Consider the following 21,006-nt stretch of genomic DNA (forward strand, 5'->3'; position numbering starts at 1 on the left):
TTTCACATGTCTTGCACCGAATTTATAATATTTTTCTTTTTCTCGCTTGTTTAGGAAAACTATTTATTACACAAAAACAAAAATGGATAGAATTTTGTGTCAGCTATGATGCTCATATGTGCAAGCCGCTTTTCAAGTTATAAAATTTATAAAATATTTAAAGTGCATCAGCAATGTGCATTTTGGGCAATTTATTTGAACCTTTTAACAATTTCTGCTTTGATTTTATAATGTTTCATGCTTTTCTTTTCCCAGATAATTTATAAACTATATAAAAACATCATGATGACACTGAAGGAATCAATATTGCTTTCTTATGGTTACTTATGCTTTAATGAATCTTAACGTTTTTCGTAGATTGTTTCACATTTTATCTTCTACTGAAATAATCAGCCTTTACCGGTTTGGTTTGATTTATTTGGTTATGGCAAAGCACTCGTGGGCTATCTGCCTAAGTGGAGGGATGCCTTCGTGGAGGACTTTCTAAGAGACACTGATTCGTGTACACGTTACACACATGGGTAAACCACGAAAACGCCTATGCAGTCACCCCGTTCGCCGGAATTCGAACCCCGGACCGAACTACCAGTGTTCTATCAAACTTGTAAAATAAAGCTTCATCGAAATTCCATAACTGTTAATCGAATGAGATGAGAAATAGCCTAGAATTTTACAACTGACTGAGTTAATTTTAAGTGGCAACTTCGGCGTATATCTCCTTTCTAGATATTAATACTGAAAAACATCTCTTAATGCGATTAATTCCTTCATAAATTAAGGTAAGATAAGCGAATTCTGTAAGCAATACGCATAACTACTTACATTCGTTAACATCAAAATGGAAAGAGAAATATTTGTAAGCAATATTAGAAGGGAAAATATCTCCATAGTTGTAAAAATAAGTTTTTTTTTTAAATTTAATATCTGAAAATTCCGTCTTTTCAATTTTTCATGCATGTCTTTTAAATGCTTTTATTTTTCGTCATTAAAATGGACTAAATTTGTGGTACGTGTAGCTTAAAATCAATCGCTAGTCTTTCTGGAAAACGGGATAAATTTAATTAAAATGAGCTAATTCAATTGCATTGACAGTGAGAAAGGGATCAGTGTCACAACGTTCTAATCTTCTTTTCACTTCCTCCCTGACATTCGGGGCGAACCCTACAGATTAAAAACCCAATGCTTCGCATGGAGCGAATAGAAGAGTACATAGAAGGGATCGGAATTTTTAAAAGGGATTGACAGAACGCGATCGTGTGGCACAAAAGAAACCGTCACCCCGAAACATGCCTCGTGCCCGCCCCAGCACAGATTAGGGAACAGCGGCCCTGGACAGAAGACCTGGTTTGACTCCTGCTGGATGATCTGACACCCCTCAGAGGATGGGTGGAAGGGAAAACCCCTTTCAGACGACCACACGCACAGAATGGAGCTTTAGAAGTCGATTATCGAAAAGTCATTCAGACATTTAGGGGGCGTATGGACCTGGGCAGGAAGAATAGTCGGTTACCTCCTGTCGTTTGCTGATTCCGTTTTTAGCTTCAGTTGAATTGAAATTGGGAACGTACACCCGGAGCGTGGCCGTTCGTGAGAAACTGGCTGTGGCAAAGAAATACAGGAAAACGATGAGAAAGTCAACAAGATGTAAAAGCTTAAGTGTAAGGAATTTGATTCAGTATTTTATGACAGCATTTAGAACCTCTACAGAAAGGAATGCGAGCAGCTCTCCAAACTGCTGTGGCTGTGGTATTTGATAGTCACAGCCTCAAAACTAGCGAGGCTTCGTAAATTTATTAGTAAAATATAGTTATTATTATTTCGCAAATTTATTAGTAAAAATACTTAGTATTACTTCGTAAATTCATTAGTAAAAATAGTTATTTATTAGTAAAATAGAAAATTTATTAGTTCACTTTTTTAAGACAATCTTTAAAAAGCGAATCAGTAAAATACCGCAACACGTGTGTGTAAGATTTTATATTTAATGCAAATAGATTTCCATAGTTTCAAAGGTCAATTTGATACCGAATTTAACAAAATTGCTTAGATTTCAGGCCACTCACTTCGTCGGCGTTCTGTGTTTTTCTACATATTTATTTCTCTTTCAATAAAATCCAAATAGAAACCGTATCCTTTCCTATTACGATAGATCTATTTTCATAAAATAATATATAATACATTACATACATACGTATTACATACATATACATACATATTATAGTATATTATTGCATCCTTTCATACCCTAAATGAATTCATTCACTTGTTGTTTCCAGCTTTGTTCTTCATACTCATGAATACTAAAAAGTTAGATTATAGGCAATCTGAAAATAGCCTCCTCAAAATGAGTTATCAGTTATAAATGAAGTCCTTGTTAACAATTATCATTTTGCACGTGCTCATTAAATAGCTTCACTCGTCTACTTCTTGCATTTTAATATATGTAAGTAGAATGAAACACTCCTTACTATAAAAAATAGTGGAAAATATCATTTATTTTCTAATATAATCTACTTGCACCTTGATGCAATTTGCATATTATTTAAGAAACGAGTTAAGTAATCTGAAGGTTTGTCCTCAAAAATTTCCATAACTGCTCTTTTCATGCCATCATCGTCATTAACTCTCTTTCCACGAACATTCGACTTCATATCGTATAAACATATATTAATAATTTAAAGCTAAGCTTCGTGGAAGCTGTTTTTAATTTAAAAAATTGACTGACACATTGATGTTCTTGAATTGTTGAAAGAAATTTGGATTCTCGTCTTGTAGAGACTTTATTCATGTGATGATGTTGACAGAGAATGCGCAAAAAAGTCGTCTCAGGTAGACCAAATCTTGCTTTCATCTCGTTGAAGTTTAGTATTTTCTTCCGAACACGGACAACAGTTAGTTTTTGTTCAAGACCTCCAGCAGATGACCTTGTTGAAGACAATCTTCTCCTACTGATCCTCGCGAAATTATTCTGGTTTTTCTGTCACTGTAAAACAGAAAGGAGATGAATCAGAGTACACATGATCCAAGCGTTGTTTTATTTCTTTGGGATTAAGATTTCTTTTAATCAAAACTTTAATCACAGAGCAGTACTCAGTTGTAAGCATTTCATAAAAAAAATTTTCTCAATATTTTCTCATTCAGTATATAGAGGAAAAAAAAAAAAAAAAAAATCATTTGATTTCTCTGACGAAGCTTTCAAGTTTGTTCATTTAATATTGCCATTACACTTTTGCAACAGGAATTTATTGTCAAACAGTTTTCATATACGAGGCTGCGGAATATAGTAAATGCACGTCGATTGTTGCTTGCGTTCAGTAATGTCTTACATTTAAAAATTTGACAAAGAATTATGTCATTCAGTACCATCTCAAAGTCATTTTTCTAAAATGAATTTCTGTTTGACTTTCGAAAACCTTCAGTTAAAACTTTTGTCTTGTTGCTTTCCCATTTTCCTAACGCAAGTCTGAACAAACGTTGCAGACGATTCTTTTTATTCTGTAGTTTGTTCTTTGTAGTACATTACTTTTTCCGTTTCTTACCTAAATTAAGTAAATTAAGTGTTAATTTTTGTAATGCTATGAATCCATGCTTCTTCTGTAAGTCAATAATTTGTGTCCTTTCATTATAATATCTAGCGGATTCATGACAAGAAATGTTATCTCAAATGATTTATATGATTACAGCAAACATGAATGGAATACGCCTAAAAGGTATTGTCAAGGTTTAAGAAAAGAAACCAAATGAGAACATATCTGTCATTTTAATTCAACATCCGTCTGACATTTTTATTGCAGTTATTATTAAGTGCCTTTAAATTGGGATAGTTTTTCGCTTGCTTTGATTTTAAAACCAGTTTATCGAATGATATTGAGTCTGTTGGATACATAATGGTCTTTACATTGTAATTCAGCGTGAGAACAATGGTTCTTAATGTCTTCTATCTAGAGTTAAGAAACTTTAATGACAGAAGTTCTGTTTGATGAGACATTGACAGAATTTTAAATCGCAGAATATTTTTTTTTATATAATAGTGTAATTCTATGGTCCAAAAAATATTGTAGTTATCTAAATAAGATCTAGATATTATTATAGCTTTGTTTAAAAATAACATTTGAAATGAGAGATTATATTATCAGATTTCTGAAATTTATCATGATTTTAGAAAATTTATTAATCGCTTTTTGCCACCACGATAGCTCTAATACTCAGAAATTAAATATGAATTGTATTTTCGCATTTAAAACAATCGTAAAATCCTAAAAAATAGAATAAAATTTTGAAAGCTTGCTATGATAAAATCAACATAATATTGTTTGGGTAACATGAGGTCATAAAGGAAGTTATACATAACCATTTGTACCATCTGAAAGCAAAGGATTTCGTCCGCAGATCATCTTATCTGTTACGAAGTGTCACAGGTCTGAATTTTACATAAAACAGATATGTTATGGCACCTAGTATTTCTTCCAATTTTAGTCTCAGTTTTGATTTTTGAAATTAAAATTTGGAAATGCTAAAAAATAAGAGACGCTAGTTTAAGTGAAGTCGAAGTAGTAGTAACTTATTACGCAACACAGATCTGCTTAAACATTTGGATACATTTTTGGTTTATATATTGAAATATATTTGTTTCTCATAATCTGTTTGTCTAATTACTTGTAATAATACTGTTTTATAATTTAACTGTTAAAGAACATAATTTTTAAAATTAAAGTTTGGTAATGCTAAGGAGTAAGAGATGCCAGTATAAATAGTAGTCTTCATAGCAGTAAATGATGACATAACACAAATTAGCATAAATAATTGGTTTCATTCTTTGTTAATATTGAGATACATTTGTTTATATTCTTCTTATAATGGTGGTTCATAAATTATTTTATATTTAAATAAACTTTAAAATATTTTGTAATTACCTAAAGCGTGGGGGTTTTAAAAAATGGTACCGATACACATTTCGAAGACTGATTAAGAAACATAAATATTCATTGTAAGTTAAAAGCAATAAAATTTGCGTAACTGAAGGTGATGATGAAAAATAACGTTTAACTGATAATCCTAAAATCCAGTCATCTCTAATTTTCTAAATAAATTTTTCCTTTTTCTTTTTCATTTTATTAGACTAAATGTACATTTTACATTAATAGCAACTGATCTTAATATATTTTATGCAAGAATACAGATAGAACTGTGAAATAAATATGGTTAGGATCGTTACTGGGTTATATCAAATCAAATTTACTAGATAAGGAAAGAGTTTCTAGAAAATTCTAAATCACCAAAAGCAGACAAACAAGGTATTAATAAATTTCTATAAATTATCAAAAAATAACAAAAAAATATACTAGTAAATTTTTGCTTCCTATGAGGAAATTTTTCTGTCAGTAAACAATGATGGTGACGATAAAAAGAGCTTAAACTTGGAAATTATACTTACGTTTCTTGCATTCGAGAAAAAATATATTACTGTAATACTGTGGCTGTAACAACATAACATTTTTGTTCGGGATTAATTTCCAGGTCACTAAAACAGAATTTTTAACAAAAACAAATAAAACAGAATTGACATTAGCTGATATACTTTTGGTAAAATTTTAGCATCGCCTAGCTGCTAGTAAGCGTTGTGAAATTTTTTTTTTTTCAAAAGATGACATGGTTTAAAAGTAACTGATATGCAAATATTTCTTAATTTATATGTGTAAATATAATGTATAGCGTAAACTACTGCTTGTTGAAGACATTTATTATTTATCGCCATTTAAAGTGGTTCTCATGGTAACTCCCCCCTCCCCGAAATAAGAATGGTGTGTGGTTTTGCTCTACTTTTTGCGGCTCATAAATTTTATTATTAACTCCTTTATTACTTTCTACTTACTCCATCAAAACTACTTTTAAGTAATCTGGAAAATATCTAGTTTCTGATTTAGAAAAGGATTTTTGTAAGAAAATATTATTTTCAAAATTATAAGTATATTACAGGCAGAGCATTGAAATACTTCATAAACCTATAGTTCTTAAAAACCTATAGTTCCTAGCCTATAGTTCCTAAACCTATAGTTCATATAAGATTTCAATAGGGGCGACAGAGGACTGCTGTTTATTTAGGATTAGAGGTAAAATGCGGAAAGTACATGTATTTGTACAAATCACTATTTACAGTTAACTACTATAAAAAATAAAACATTCCTAATCCACGTAAATAATTAGATGACACGAGGACGCATTTTCTGCAAGCAAATATAGTATTACTGATATGACATATATTTGCATTATATTTTTATAGTACTATAGAAGTTGAAAATTGATGTAATTCCATTAACCTAAATAATCATTCACCATTAATTCTCTATAATCTATATCTATTCTTTAAGGAATTATGAATTATCTGTTAATGATGATGAAATGAAAATGTTCATCGCGCAATATGAGACAGTTATATTCAAACTGCCTATGGTTTTTATCTTTATAGGAAAGAACTAACTAACATAAACTTGACTATACATATATATATATATATATATTTGAAGAATACTAATTTTGAATAAAATTATATTTGCAAAATATGCTTTCTGAGAAATTAATCAGGTGTATATATCTTCTTAAAAGAATGAAATTTTAAAGAATGAAGAATATATCTGTCTAAGTTTTTATACATTGTATCTAAATTTTAATTTTATGTAAATATTTTTCAGGTCCTACCGGTCGGAGTACGACACGCGACTCCTCCTCGAGTCCCGATGTGACAACGCTAGATGATGACATGAGTGATGAACACTCACTATCTCCAGAAGATGATGACTCTCATAGTCTGTCTACGAAGACCTCGTCCTCTTCTGCAGAAGACCGAAATCGTGATGGAAAAGGTGGTAGGAGGAGGAGAACAGCTTTTACCAGTGAACAGCTCCTAGAACTCGAAAAAGAATTCCACGCCAAAAAGTACTTATCATTAACAGAAAGGTCTCAGATCGCTCATGCTTTGAAACTAAGCGAGGTAAATAGTTAGAAATACTGAATACACTGCATTTAAATATTTTAAATTACTGCTAAATTTATTTGAGATATATATCAGTCATTATTCTTCTGTTTAAAATGAAATGTAGTTAGTTATAAAACAATCATTTTAAAGGTGTCCGTCAATTCTTTGAAGAATGTCCGATATTGCTTGCCTGATTTTTGAATGACAATAACTTTATCAATTAGCTGTAAGCTTGTACTTAGCTTAATTGTACTGAAATTAAATTTATTATACACTCCACATTTTGTCCTTCCCTTTCCTAGTATTTAGCACTCGGTATTTTCGAAACAGGTGACTACTGAGTCGTATGTATAACAACAGGTGAACTACGCTTTATTTGCCTTCGGTTATGAGTCACGTGATACACCCACCTGACGGTAAATCATCATCAGATGAATTTTTTGACACTGCTCTAGTGTCTACACTCAAACGACAGACTGTCTCTGTGGGGTCATCTGAACAAAAGAGGAATAACAGTCGCGATGCTTCTCTGCTTCCTTGCTGAATTGTGGCAGCGATTTGTCAACAATGGGAACAAGTTTCTGACCATGTGAAGAAACATCTGGGCAGTGTTTGTGTAAATGAAAAATGCAGATACTTACAGTGTTATTTTATATCTGATTATAGTAGGAAAATCATGTTTATTGATAAATATGAAATAGGAGTGCATCAATTAACTGATGCCATATAGAATTACTTGAACTACTTTTCTAATGTGTATGTTGACGATCATCGAGGATGTGACAGACCATCTTCAGGATCACATTAGTGCATTCTGCTGGTAATGTTACAAAATTCCATATAATAAACTGATACTGAGATAAATTTTCTGGTAATGTAATAAAAGTAATTACGTATAATTTCTTCGTATTTGTTTATATATTTATTCCATTACTGCTGCTTTTAGTGCGGCAATGTTACCAGTTTCTTTGATTTTAGTTAAAGTTCCCGTGCGGTAGGTCACCATACGGATGGTGGGTCTTCTATTGTGAGAAAAACTAGCATTTTTAATACATTTCTATAAAGGATCTCACATGTTTACTTGTGTTGGCATTAAAAAGCATTGTAGAACGCATTGATGATACTGAAAATAGTTGTCTCCAATTCCTCCAGTCCGAGAGTTACGAACTTCAGAAAATCAAATCTAGTCTGCGGATGGATTATTGAATGCTCCATGCTTGACAGTCTACGCTTGCTTAGGTAGAATCATGCAGATACTCATGGATGTCATTTTAAAAATTTGCCGTAAGGATGTAATCCCACATTTTGCGAATGAAGGTCTATGATTAGCTGCATGATATTTTTCAAGATTAATGAGGTGACAGTCAGGAAAATCATGGAAGCCTTTTTACGTTATTTAAAATATATAGCTTCTGAACGAGACTTTCTCAATTTGCTATGGGTGCCCAAATTTTCGGGGCATTTATGCAGCATGGTACTAATTGAGATGAGCCAAAGGTTGCACCCCTTGGCACATAAACATATCACAGACCGATTGCGGAATTCACTAATATTTAATTAATATTTTAGTATAAACTTAAATTACTCTCAGATCTGATAATATATTAATCCAAAAGATGCTCATTAGGAACAAACAAGAAAATATTTTAATTTAAACATTGAAATTGTTTTTAAAGTCCAATGCACATGCATTTAGTTTGATAGACATTACAGTGATTGCGAAGAATTAACTCAAGATGTTAATTCGGAAGTCTTTTTTGAGGGGGGGGGGAAGCATTATTTGCTCTCATATATAAAATCTGCTTTTTATTTCATATCATTAACTCTAAACTCTTACTTTTTATGAATTCTGAATTTTATGTATTATTATTTTCGTGATACAATTTAATAATTTCTCTTCAATAAGTAAAAATGTGCAATTTAAATCATAGGTAATGTGGAAAACGTCAATTTGTTTCCCTATAAGTTGGTTAATGACTGGAGCTTTAAACTGAACACTATACCAAGTGTTACTTGATGAACAGAATACTACGAAATAATAATAAAAAAATTACTAGGAGAGGGAAGGAAAGACAAACAGTTTTTCTAGAACTTTTTTGACTGAAGAAAACAAAGCGTTTCTTATTGCGAGAAATTAGATTTTGCTTTGAAAAGGGCTGATGAGCAGCCCCTGAGAGATATATAGAATAAGTCTGCTGATTTCAGGTGCTGGACCTTTTTACCTTTTATGAAAAGACATTTTCTTTAGAAAGTAAAAAAAAAAAAATTATATTCAATAAATATTCTTCTCCCCTCCCCTAACATGCTCATTGAATATTTTCTTATTTTTGAACTTCATGTTGTTGTAAATTAATAATGTCATGTTAATCATATGAGTGTAAGATATTGAAGACAAAGAGTATAACTTATATTTTAATTTCAAAAGTTCAACAAATTTTCAATTCACAATATTCATTTAAGTAGGATTTTTATAAGTCTGTCATTATTAGAAATGTAGTTTAATTGAAATTAGTTCTGAATTCAGAATTTGCATCTGATCGCCTATATATTAATAATTATTATAAAATTGCATATATATCTTATTTTTGTTATGATATAAAACGGAAGTATTATACTGGTTCCATCTCAGTGTAATATCGGTAAAAAAGGAAATGATAGTCTTTCTTTTTCAGAGTTTCTCTCAGTTATTTATTTTTGTATTATTAGAATTAAAAGTTAGAATTAGAAAGAATTACACTTTTAGAAGTAAACTTTTAACAGAATGCTTTTAGTTTAGGTACACCAACTGCCCCCATCACCGACAACATGCTACTTCGACAAGATCAGGCAAGGCTGTCTTTCCCAGCATTTATACGTTATTACAGCCTATAACTCATACTTATGTCCTATTTTTTGTAAACCTATTAATCTTAAACACAAACATAGTTTCCATAAGACATATTCCCACTGATTGGAGTTAGATAAGCAAACCAACTTCAGTGGCTCAGTCAGTGGACTGAACCACTGAAGTTAGTTTGCTCGCATTTGCACTTATAATAGACTGCTGTAGAGTTTCTGGTTAAACAAAAAGAAGAACCAAAAAAGCTCATTTTGCGTTATTCGATGAAATGATAATGAAGTGGCTGTCTCCGTCCTCAAAATTAGCAAATGTTGTCTGGCTATATTTATGAAAATTGCATATTTAACCTTCAGAACCTTAAGTAAGTACCCCTAGGGTTAATTATCGGAACATAGGTTAAAATCTTTACGAAGAGAATTAGTTGTAAAAACAAACTTGTTTGCCTAAGATACTAACTTAAGTATTGGTAGGCTAGAAAATAGCACCAAAGCTGCTAAAAATAATTCTAAGGCTGCTATGACTCTAAAATTGTTTATACTGATACTCGTTATTATTATTCTTAGTTTTGTGACTTGTTTTTCGACTATATGTCTTAGAGATACGATTATTATGCATTCACCACTGCTTTTCTTCAACATTCAGGTCTTACTATTAGAAATGAAGCAATTTAGTTATAATCTCTAAGGATTATATTTATTTACAGATTAATTTATTTCAATGAATTTCATTTTATTTCAGGTGCAGGTGAAGATTTGGTTTCAGAATCGCAGAGCCAAATGGAAAAGAGTTAAAGCCGGACTTGCATCAGGAAGAATAGGTTCCAACAACGGAAACAATGGACCAAAAATTGTCGTTCCTATTCCTGTACACGTCAGCCGAATGGCTATCAGGAGCCAACACCAACAAGTAGAAAAACCGCTAGCTAGGTGAAAAGATGCTACCTAGACTAGTTTATAAATTTAATTCACAATATGTTCCTTGGGATGCTGGCTATCTGAAGGATACAACGAATAACAAGATCTACAGAAGCATTGCAAAATTAATGTGATGCTTTGAACTATCATTGGGGCTAATACTGGAATCTGCACTTCAATGTTACTTACTGTTGCCACAATGTGCATTTTAATGCCTGAAAACTATTACGGTCTTTTAGTTTAGGAGATTTGGAACAATTTTTCTGCTACTCGTGGAAGTAAATATAGTTGGGAATTTCAACGTCTGCTACCGTTTCGACTATTTTAAATAAACAAATAAAATATTGCTTTATTATTAAAAGCCTTAAACCGTTCATTGTAAATAAAACAACATAGTATTTTCAAATGAATGCCATAAATATTATGTATAGTTTCATTTCGGTGTAGACAAAGTGGATTTATTATTATTATTGTTGTTTTAGTATTGGATATGGCAGACGAGTTGCAGGGAGTTTCAACTTAAACTGAAAATTACAGAACAGTGTAAACCAGCAAACTGCCTTTGCTTATTAGTAAAACACAAATAACTTTAAAAATGGTGTTATTCGAAGGGAATTTACTCGTCGAGCAATGACTTTTAAATTATAAGGCACCCGGCTGCATTTTAACAAAATATTGCTTTAGCACAACTATTGTTTCTTTTTTATTTGTGATTGCATGGAATGTTTTAACTTTTTTTTTTTTTTTTTTTTTTTTTATCAAACTACAAAATAAAATGCTCTAAATACTAAAATAAGTTGCATTGCAATTACGACGAGTTATTTAAAGAAGGCGAGAGACAATCATGTTTCATTAATTTGCATATATTGATACGCAACATTTCAGAGAATTTGTAGACACAATTTGTATTTAATCGAAGTAATTAATAAAAATGTTGAAAAATTATCTGTGAATAGTTATCTGGTTTCTGTCCTTTCACACTACGTTGTTTATAATGTATTAATTGTTAGTATTATTCAGACTACATTTATATATTTTGATATGCACACCAATTGTCTTAAAATACATTAAAAATATTTTGTTAATTTCTATGTTTAAAATACATTTCAATTAGAGACTATAATAAAAGAATTAATGAAGGCTAAGAGAAACTTATGAATCATTTAAAGTTTTGAAAGCGTCGAAAGAAAGTTACATATATTAAATAATTCAAACTGTCTTGTAAAAGATTTCCATACTACAGTCAAAAGTCGTTAATCCGAACTCGTCGGGACTTCGGCGATTCCGGATTATCGATTTTTCCGGATTATAGATCATCAGTTTAAATCTGGTAAAATGGCATGCAGAAATTATAAAATTAAAAATATGAAACCTTAATTTACGAAATAAAGAACAATTATGATTTAAAGGGTATCAAAATTTACAAAAAAAAAAGCTTAATATTTATTTGTTTACTTTATTAAACATTTCTTTCAATGTAAGTTGTTTAAGTTGCTTCGTTTTTTATGTTGTAATACATTCTCTTTAATTCTATAAACAGACATAATTTCTTGTTCAGTTGCAAAGTTCCGCTGTTCAAGTGATATAATTGCTGTGTCGAGAATACCGACTAATTTGTCAATCGAAATTTTTTCGTTTTCAATAACCTCTGTCACTTTCTTCGCTATCGGAAGCGAATTATAATGACGAGGCATTTGATTTAAATCATATCAAAGACGAGATGAAATACTACATTGAGTAAGCAATTATAAGCCAAATAAAATAAAAACATCTGCCCTTAAGATAAGGATAGTGTTGACAGATCAACTTCCAATTCAATGCTCGCCGCTGCAGCGTTAAAGATAAACAAAGTTTAGATAAACACACGTTAAAGTTTAGATAAACTTTATCCATTTTTTGCAGCAGTTCCACTTTTTGTTTAATGGACTCCGAAAGATACTTTCGCTTTGTATATCCTTTACATATTAGTAAATATATATCGGAAATTCTATTTGACATAATCGAAAGTTCAAGCTTACTTTTATAAAATTGCTCTAACAGTCTGCAAAAAATAATAATCCGGATCCAATTCGAAGATTAAGGAACAACGCAATCTGCAACATTAACTGAAATAGATAATTAGATAATTTTAGCTTAGCTTATCCCGTCCGTTATACATTAAACGCGCATTCGTAAACGTATTTTGCGCACGCGCACACGCAAATTAGCAGCGGTAAAGGTCTTACGCGCATGCGTCAACGCGACGCATGCGCAGAAAGTTTGTAGCTTTGAGGTCCGGATTATAGATCCTTCCGGATTATGGGTGTCCGAATTAACGACTTTTGACTGTAGTAGTAATTATGCACTTATAAAAACTGCATTTCAAATTATTAGAATATTTCCTTCCGAATTGACGATATATTTAAGAAAATACATATTTAGAAGCAAAATATTAAAAAAAATTGACATAAATAAAACTTCTCAAGGAGAACAAGTTAAATGTAGTAAAAATCACAAATTATTTCGAAAATACATAATAGAACTCAAACTAATGCAAGTGAAATTAAATTTAAAAAAAAATAAAATAGCGAAAGTTATGTCAGAGTTCTGGACTTAATTACTAAAGTAATAAATTCTGTAATATGCTTCATTAAATCTCTATTGAAAATTATATAATATATAAAACAAGAATAATATAAAAGTATAATACAATTACACATTAAAATCAGTTGAAGGGTAAAAGGAAAGAATAGTAATAAAATATTATACTAAAAAGAAATGTACTGTAGAGTCATAGGTTTTTTGATGCAGAAGTTCATGAAAAATGTGCGAAGCTCTCCCTGAGACTCAAACTGGACCTCTCGAATGCGGCCGATTGTGCTAATGTTACACCATGAAGAGCGTACTGAAAAGAAATAGCTTATAGTATAAATTTTTCTCAATATTATTATTATTATTTTATTTATTCATTTATTTTTATTTATTTATTTATTTATTTTTATTTATTTATTTATTTATTTTTTGTCTTTGTACCGCCAAAATGTACATTGATTAATGGAATACCTAAGGATAAAGTTTTTTTTCACATTTTCAAAGAATAAATTTAGTACCAGTTGTAAAATAAAACTATTAAACATTATTTACTGATTAGATAAAATTTTGTTTTATTATGTACTTGAATTTGGCAACTATTGTATTGTTTGGACCTCCTTCGTAATATTTTAATTTAGAGACCTTGTTGACTTTATAAAGTAACTATTTTTCCTTCGAATTAAATGGTGCAACTGCAATTACTTAATATAATTTAGTAACATTTACATGCACATTTTTAATTTAGGAATTTGTCGACATTTACAAAATAGCTACTTCTTCATTAAAATAATTTCAAAATTAACACTAAGCAGCTGGAAGTACATTATAAAATTTGTTAGCTATATGTTGAAACTAAGTTTTCGAATTCACTAAATATAGTCTTAAATACTTTTTAATTACGGTTTTCGTGGCATAATTTTTGTTTTAGTGCAACACTAAGAATGAAGAACCCAGAAGTTTATTTTCATCGTATTATGATTTTTTATTTTAAATAAGAAAAAAAAAAATACTACTGAGTCTGCTTGCAAAGTTTATGCTCTATATGAAAATGACACAGACATATGAGAGATAGTTTGAGAAGTGAAGAAATTTCAGCCTCGAAAATGATGCCTGCTCTGAATGACCATCTACAGCAAACAAGAACCTATTAAAAGAAGGATCTCTGAAAATCTACGTTATATAGTTCAGGAACTATTAGACAGACTAAATATTCCAAAAAATACAGTACATGATCATTTGAAGAAGGTTGGATGTGTATGCTGCTACGATGTATGGGCACCCCATACTTTAACAGAGCAGAATATGCTTGCTCAAATTCCAGAATGTGATTCTTTGCTGAAATGAAAAAAAGAATTCTTTTTTTTAAATAGCTCATTACGGCAGATGAGAAACAGATACTATACAATAATATTACAAGAAAAAAAAAAAAAAAAAAAACCATGAGATAAGCCAAAAGAACATCGAGAAACATCAAGAAAGGTATGCATCCCCCTAAAAATATAGTGCGTCCACAAAAACTCTCCTCGATTTTATTTGGTTATAAAATGGAACCCTTGGAGAATATTATGTTCATTTTTTTGGGTAAACGTATAATAACTCCTAAAGTTTTATATTAATTATAGCACTCAATGTGGACCCCTCCAGAGAAAGGTTTCCCTCACACGATCAACAACTTGCAACAGAACTGTTTGTCTGCCAGAGTGCCCTTTCCGCTTATCACAAATGCACCCTTCTTCGACGAAATCTTTCTAGCACTTCAAAACTGACTTGTTTGAAGTGGTTCCACATCAAATTTGTGCGTTGCAAAACGTTGAAAAGACATAACACTCTTCGTTGTGCGGAATTCTAACACACATCAGCTGCGTTGTTGTTTGAAGTGCGCCATGTTCAATTTACTGCCCTCTAACTGAAAAATGGGTAAATGTTACAACCTGTAGGGAAGAAACAAAAATATTTTGCGTTACTACGCCTATTGACACCTTACTTACAAACATATTGCAAAAAAATTTCATTTTGCAATCAATTCAAATCAGGGAGCGTTTTTGTGGACACACTGGTAAAATGCTTTATGTAGGGTAGGCGTACAAAAGAACTCGATACTATGAATTGTTGCCACTAAAACAGGAAACTATTTCAGGAACATTGTTTTTTTTTTGTTTTTTTTTTTTTGTTCCCGTGCCAGTTGTAGCCTGCCCCGACGTCTATCCCATGCTGATGCATGGATCCCTTGCTTGTGTCGATCTTGTGCTAGTGTCGGTGATGTGTCGGTGTCAGTTTTCTACACAATGTCGATTGAATATCGTGCCGATTCCATGCATTATTGTCCCTATGCAGGATTCTTGTTATGCCATATCGATAGTATTCCTATGTCGATCCACTGCAGAGTCAGTCGTATGCCTGTGACTGTTCTATACAAATAATAAATACACTTAATACTTTTGTTCATTATTACAATTATATAATTTCTTTTTTTATCGTATCGATGTTACGTAGCTAACTAGTATCGATTGTATGCCGGTGTCAATTTTACACCGTTTCAAATTAATGCAGTGTTCGATTCTATCCAATGTCGATTCGAGGTGCAAGCTATCCTATAAATGTAATTCGTGACGTGCACGAATAAAAATGATTACGATTTGGCATGAGTTTATTCAGATAGAATTCCTGAGTAGCTGGAGCATCAGTGAAGAATTCAATTACGCCATCGATTACGATTATGAATACGGGCAAACAACGGGCTTCTTCCCGCTGTTTGATTAATTGTCCCAGCCTCTCAATTAGTCACGGAAGTGCGGGGTAGGAGGTGGCTGATGTTAAATAGATGCTTACATGTTTCACAAACTACACGGTCGTCGGTTATTCCCCCAACCAGTAATCCGGAATTAATTTGGATTAAGCGGCCTGCCTCTTCCCGTGGGATGTTGGGATGTTGCAGGAAATGAGAAAGGGATTATGAAGAAAAGAACAAACAAATGGTGTTTCTGGGAGTTTAGTCACCCTTTTTGAAATCAGAGCCCTATGATCTTTGGGAAATAAGTGTTACTTTTTGAAGGATGAAACTTTTTCGAAATTTGAGCAAAGGAACTTAACACAGACTTTTCTGGAATAAAATAAAATTTAAAAGATAAATCATTACACTATAACATTCTGTGGTTGCATATTTGGTGGCTGTACTGTACGTTAGAGATTAATTAATCAATTTAGAAATTGTGCGATAAGCGTGTGTTGATTCAAATATCTGAGTTATTGGAAATCAAGTTAGCTTATGTTTATCCAAAACTAAATTTCGAGTACAAACCGAGCGGTCATTTTCCAGTTCATCTGTGTAAATCACATTGAAGTTTATATTTTTATTATTTGTTAACCCTTTGCGGCACAGTGTGTCCGGTCTGGACACACCTAAAAATTTCCTTCTGTACGCACAGAAAAATTAAATGAAAATGATTTATAAGTTACTATAGGTTACTCTGAACACCTTCTTTATTTATAGCAAATGGCAGCTCAATACAAACCAGTCCATATATTTTAGCCATGTTTAGTTTTTTAAGACCCTCATTTTTCAAAGAAATCTTCCAAATTATTTTAGGGTATAAAAGGAATTGTTTGAAAAAAATTTCTATGTTATTTTTTAGGCTGTATGCTAATCTTCTTATTCGATATTAGTTTTAAATTTTTAACTTGAAATCTTGCCTAAAATCAAACGGCGAACCCTAGGTGTGTCCAGACCGGGCTCACCGATAATCTAGGACAATTGAGAGTCTGTATTCTTTGTTTCTCCGCATATTATAGGTCAGTTCATTGACAACAATGCTTGTTTCAGCACTCTTTTTCGAAGCTCTATTCAACCCACATCATCCACATTCATCCCACAGAAATAAACGCTATCTTCACAAAATTTTACTTGTGTACTCCTCTAGGCCTAATTAGACTGCCTACCTTTTCTTTAAATAAAAACTCCGGCTTTAAAAGGTAGCGTGCCGGAAAGGGTTAAGGCCTGATTCTCGCTTTAATTTTTTTACGAAGCTTTACCTTTTTTTTTTTTTTTTTTTTTTTTTTGAATCAACCTTAACTATGGAGGGAATTCTTAGGAAATAGGGCCGTTTTCATACGAAGCTAATTTCGGAATTCTTTCATCAAATTTCTGTAAAATAACTTTGTTTTTGTAAAGTAATTTCATGCAAGAAAAACTAAGAAAACATTTTTGATACTGCAAGTCCTTTGCAGTGTTAATATTAAAACATGATCTTAAAATTCAAAGGTTTTAACGTAGATATTAATTAATTAATATATTTTAGTATATATGCAAATAGTGAGCACACGGGTATTCTAAAAAAAAAGGGATTTTTTATTTCAATGATGATTAAAAGAGATTTGTTATTGATTCAAAATCATCGTTCCTCACCAATAATGAATGTTTTCTTGAATGCCTAGATAGAAAGAAGATGTGTGTCGAATAATGTTATGTTAAAAAGTAGTGTCAAACATGTCTTGAAGAGGAAGTGCTAATTAGAATTATAAAGCTATAATTTAGTAGGTAAGAAAACTCAGTCAGAAAATACTCTCGCAGCTTGCAATATATTGATTTTAATACTATATCTAGTACGATAAGCAAACCCCTTCAAGGAGTAAGCAGAGCTATTTTAATTTTTAATTCTTTAAAGTATATCATTACTTGAGAAGATCAACTTATGGGGAAAAAGTACAAAAACTCTTCATTTCCCTTCCTCCGAAGATGAGGCTTCACATTTTTTTTTAGTCCAAAGGGATTTCAGTCCCGAAGGACTATTGCTTTCGTTTTGGCATTTTGCGTCGGACTCATAAACGTCGGTTCACTTTTCAAACTGTTGCCACAAAATGTTAGAGTCCTGCATTATATTTGAAGAAATTAAATAATGAAAATCTGCATAAATGATTGTCTATTTCTCGCATTGTGATAAAACAATGGTACATAGAGCCATCGAATTTTGAATGACGAAATCCTACTGCGAATATGTGCATCTGAAATCCCAAATTTGGAATTTGTTTTATTATAGATTTTATATTTTGTAAAACTTTAACGAATTTTTGATTTACAAACTCAATGCTTTAAAAGCGAGAAATGGCAACGTTATATAGAAAAAAAAAATACTTTTATCTCCAGCTCGCGAGACTGTGTATATCGGAAATTCTAAAGATATGCTTAATTTAACATTATTTTGCGATATTGCTCTTGAACTGAATTTTATGGTTTAAGTGCAAAGAACATGATATTTAATAAATAAAGGTAACACTCAAAACGTTAAAAAAAACGCCCCTTTGGACGTAATTTAAAATCTGAAAAATTTCGGTTTTTTTTTTTTTTTTTTTTTAGTCACCCTTAACTATGGAAGGAATTCTTAGGAAATAAGACCCTTTTAAGCTAATTTCAGGTATCATTCGTTAAACATCAAATATGATTACTTCAAACTTAAGAGTGAATTTAGATGTTTGTATTTTAGATTAGAACTTATATTTTTGCTCCGAGCCTGCATATTGATTAACGCTACATTTATGCAATAAAATCAAGAATATTACAAAATTATAGCTTGGCTGCCCATTGAAGTTACCGTCGCAATGGCAGCTGTGCTTAATACTGAATTACATTTTGTAGCATTATTAAAGCAACAACTGTAAAATTTGAAGTTTACTTATGCTAACTTCCAATAGGAAAATCATAGTGTCAACAAAAGTAATTTTTTGTCGGCTATAATGTTTAACATTCGTGTTTATGAACTTCAACAGAAAAATTTAGTAAAGATACTTTATTTAAAAATTTAAAGCTATATACTATGATTCAAATTTACAGAAATAATTATTTAACGATAAAGCATGGTTTAGGATTAGAATAAAAACTTGCCAATTACCCTGTGTATCATGAAACACTTGAGAAATGTCTAGATTTTAAGTGCACGAAAGTTTTGATTTCAAATCTCTGTTATAACAGAAAATGGTGGAGTTTTCGATGGAGGATAATGTGCAAAGTTTAAAATTCCTAGGTCTTTTGGATTTCCAAATCTTTTCCACTGGCTGTTGGAACTGATAATTATGTGCATAAATAGCTATGTAAAAATCAAATTTGGATTGCTGTTGGTTTTATAGGAAATTCATCTTCAAAATCTGAAACATCTATTTCTTCGGAACTTGTCAGAATTTCCTGTAAAGGCAGCACCAAGCTAAGATCGATTTATCAATGATTATTGGCGACGTTAAATAACAGGAATTAGCATAATGTTTGTAAATTTTGCAGGACTAGTTTCGGTGGGTTAAATACATTTAAACTTAAGCAGCTGTGAGTAAGATCGTTCTGTATTTAAACCATCGAAACTAGTCCTGCAAAATTTACAAACATTACGCTGATTCTTGTTGTTTAACTTTGCCAATACTCGTTATTCGGCGTGTTATTTAAACCTAAATTATCAATGATGGGTATGTGTGTTTCTTCTGAATGTAAGTGTATTATAATATGTTATCCATAATTATTTTTAGCACTTCCTACATTTTCTTCAAACTGTGGAGAATTCTAAATACCGAGAAAATAGTATCGAAGTATGTTCTTTCCAATACCTATAAAGGCATTTTTCATAATAGAATTCATAGTGAGTGCAAACGAGTGACTTCTGAATATGTAAGTTTGCTACGTCTGCTCTCTTGCACAAACAGGCTGCTCTGTATATTTGCTGATGTTTCTAATGTTTCACATGCATTACATCACAGTTGAAATTCTAAAAGATACCTTTATGGTTAACGAATATTAAACTTTACGAAAAGCAAATATAAAGTCCCAGGATATGTATATGACTTAAAGCTGCAAGACAATCAAGGACGCATTCCCAATATACTGGATTTACTCGAAAACAAGATCCCCCCTTTGCTATATTTTTGTTCTAAAATTTGATAGGTCTTATAATCGGGTATTTTAATAAATAAAACTGTAGAATGAGAGGAAGAACTTTAATTATTATATTATACGGAAAAATCAAATAACCACACATGTAATTATCGTGCTTACAACCTGCATAATTACTGCTAGTTTTAATAACGATGTCGAGTGGCAGTTGAAAGATTTCAGTTTCGGTCTGTATTCACAAACTTTATTCCTGAAAATAAATAGGTATTGTGTCATTAATTTTTTGTTTCTATATCAGAGTAAAATATTATATTTTATTATATTCAAAAATATTCAGAAACGAATGAATTCTAATCAGCGCCGTGCTCTGATCAAATATTCACTTACAGTTTTATTTCTTATAATTTATCTTAAATGTAATAGTAGTCTTATCGTACAGAGAGGTGTTTTTTCCCGAGTAAATGCGGCATAGGAAGTATGTATATACTTTGCTATGATACTCTACAACCATACACTGGCATCTCCTTAGTATGAAAATTATTAGTGGGTACGATTTTTATGGAGCTTAAGATTTCTAAAAATTATGAAGTGGTTGTTATACGTTGATTTGCTAAATTATAATTAAACACTTATTATTTTAATATCTTTAATTGCGATATTATTCCATATAATTTGGAAGAACTCTGAAGTGCAGAAAATTTTGCAGTCAAACATTAAAAATTCTAAAGTTCTATAGTTTGATTAAAAACGAAAGAATTAACAAGGAAATGGTATTTTGAAACTGAAGCGAATAAAAGAAGTAAAATTTTAAGGTTTCCTTCTCGAATTAAAAGTACAATTCAGA

At 31.3% G+C, this 21,006-nt stretch overlaps 1 protein-coding gene across 1 annotated transcript in view; it reads left to right on the forward strand.

The window, feature by feature from the left end:
* The window catches only part of LOC118182958 (uncharacterized), a 79,337-nt gene extending 67,848 nt beyond the window's left edge, over nt 1-11,489 (forward strand). The window contains exons 2-3 of the mRNA XM_085812851.1: nt 6,690-6,988; nt 10,551-11,489. Of these exons, the coding sequence (XP_085668977.1) occupies nt 6,690-6,988; nt 10,551-10,742 (491 nt within the window). The 3' untranslated portion in view covers nt 10,743-11,489. The remainder of the gene's footprint in view (nt 1-6,689; nt 6,989-10,550) is intronic.
* Nucleotides 11,490-21,006: the final 9,517 nt, after the last annotated feature.

This window comes from Stegodyphus dumicola, chromosome 3 (assembly GCF_044657685.1).
Source record: "Stegodyphus dumicola isolate Sdum_Otavi_A_Nest chromosome 3, ASM4465768v1".
Taxonomy (NCBI): domain Eukaryota; kingdom Metazoa; phylum Arthropoda; class Arachnida; order Araneae; family Eresidae; genus Stegodyphus; species Stegodyphus dumicola.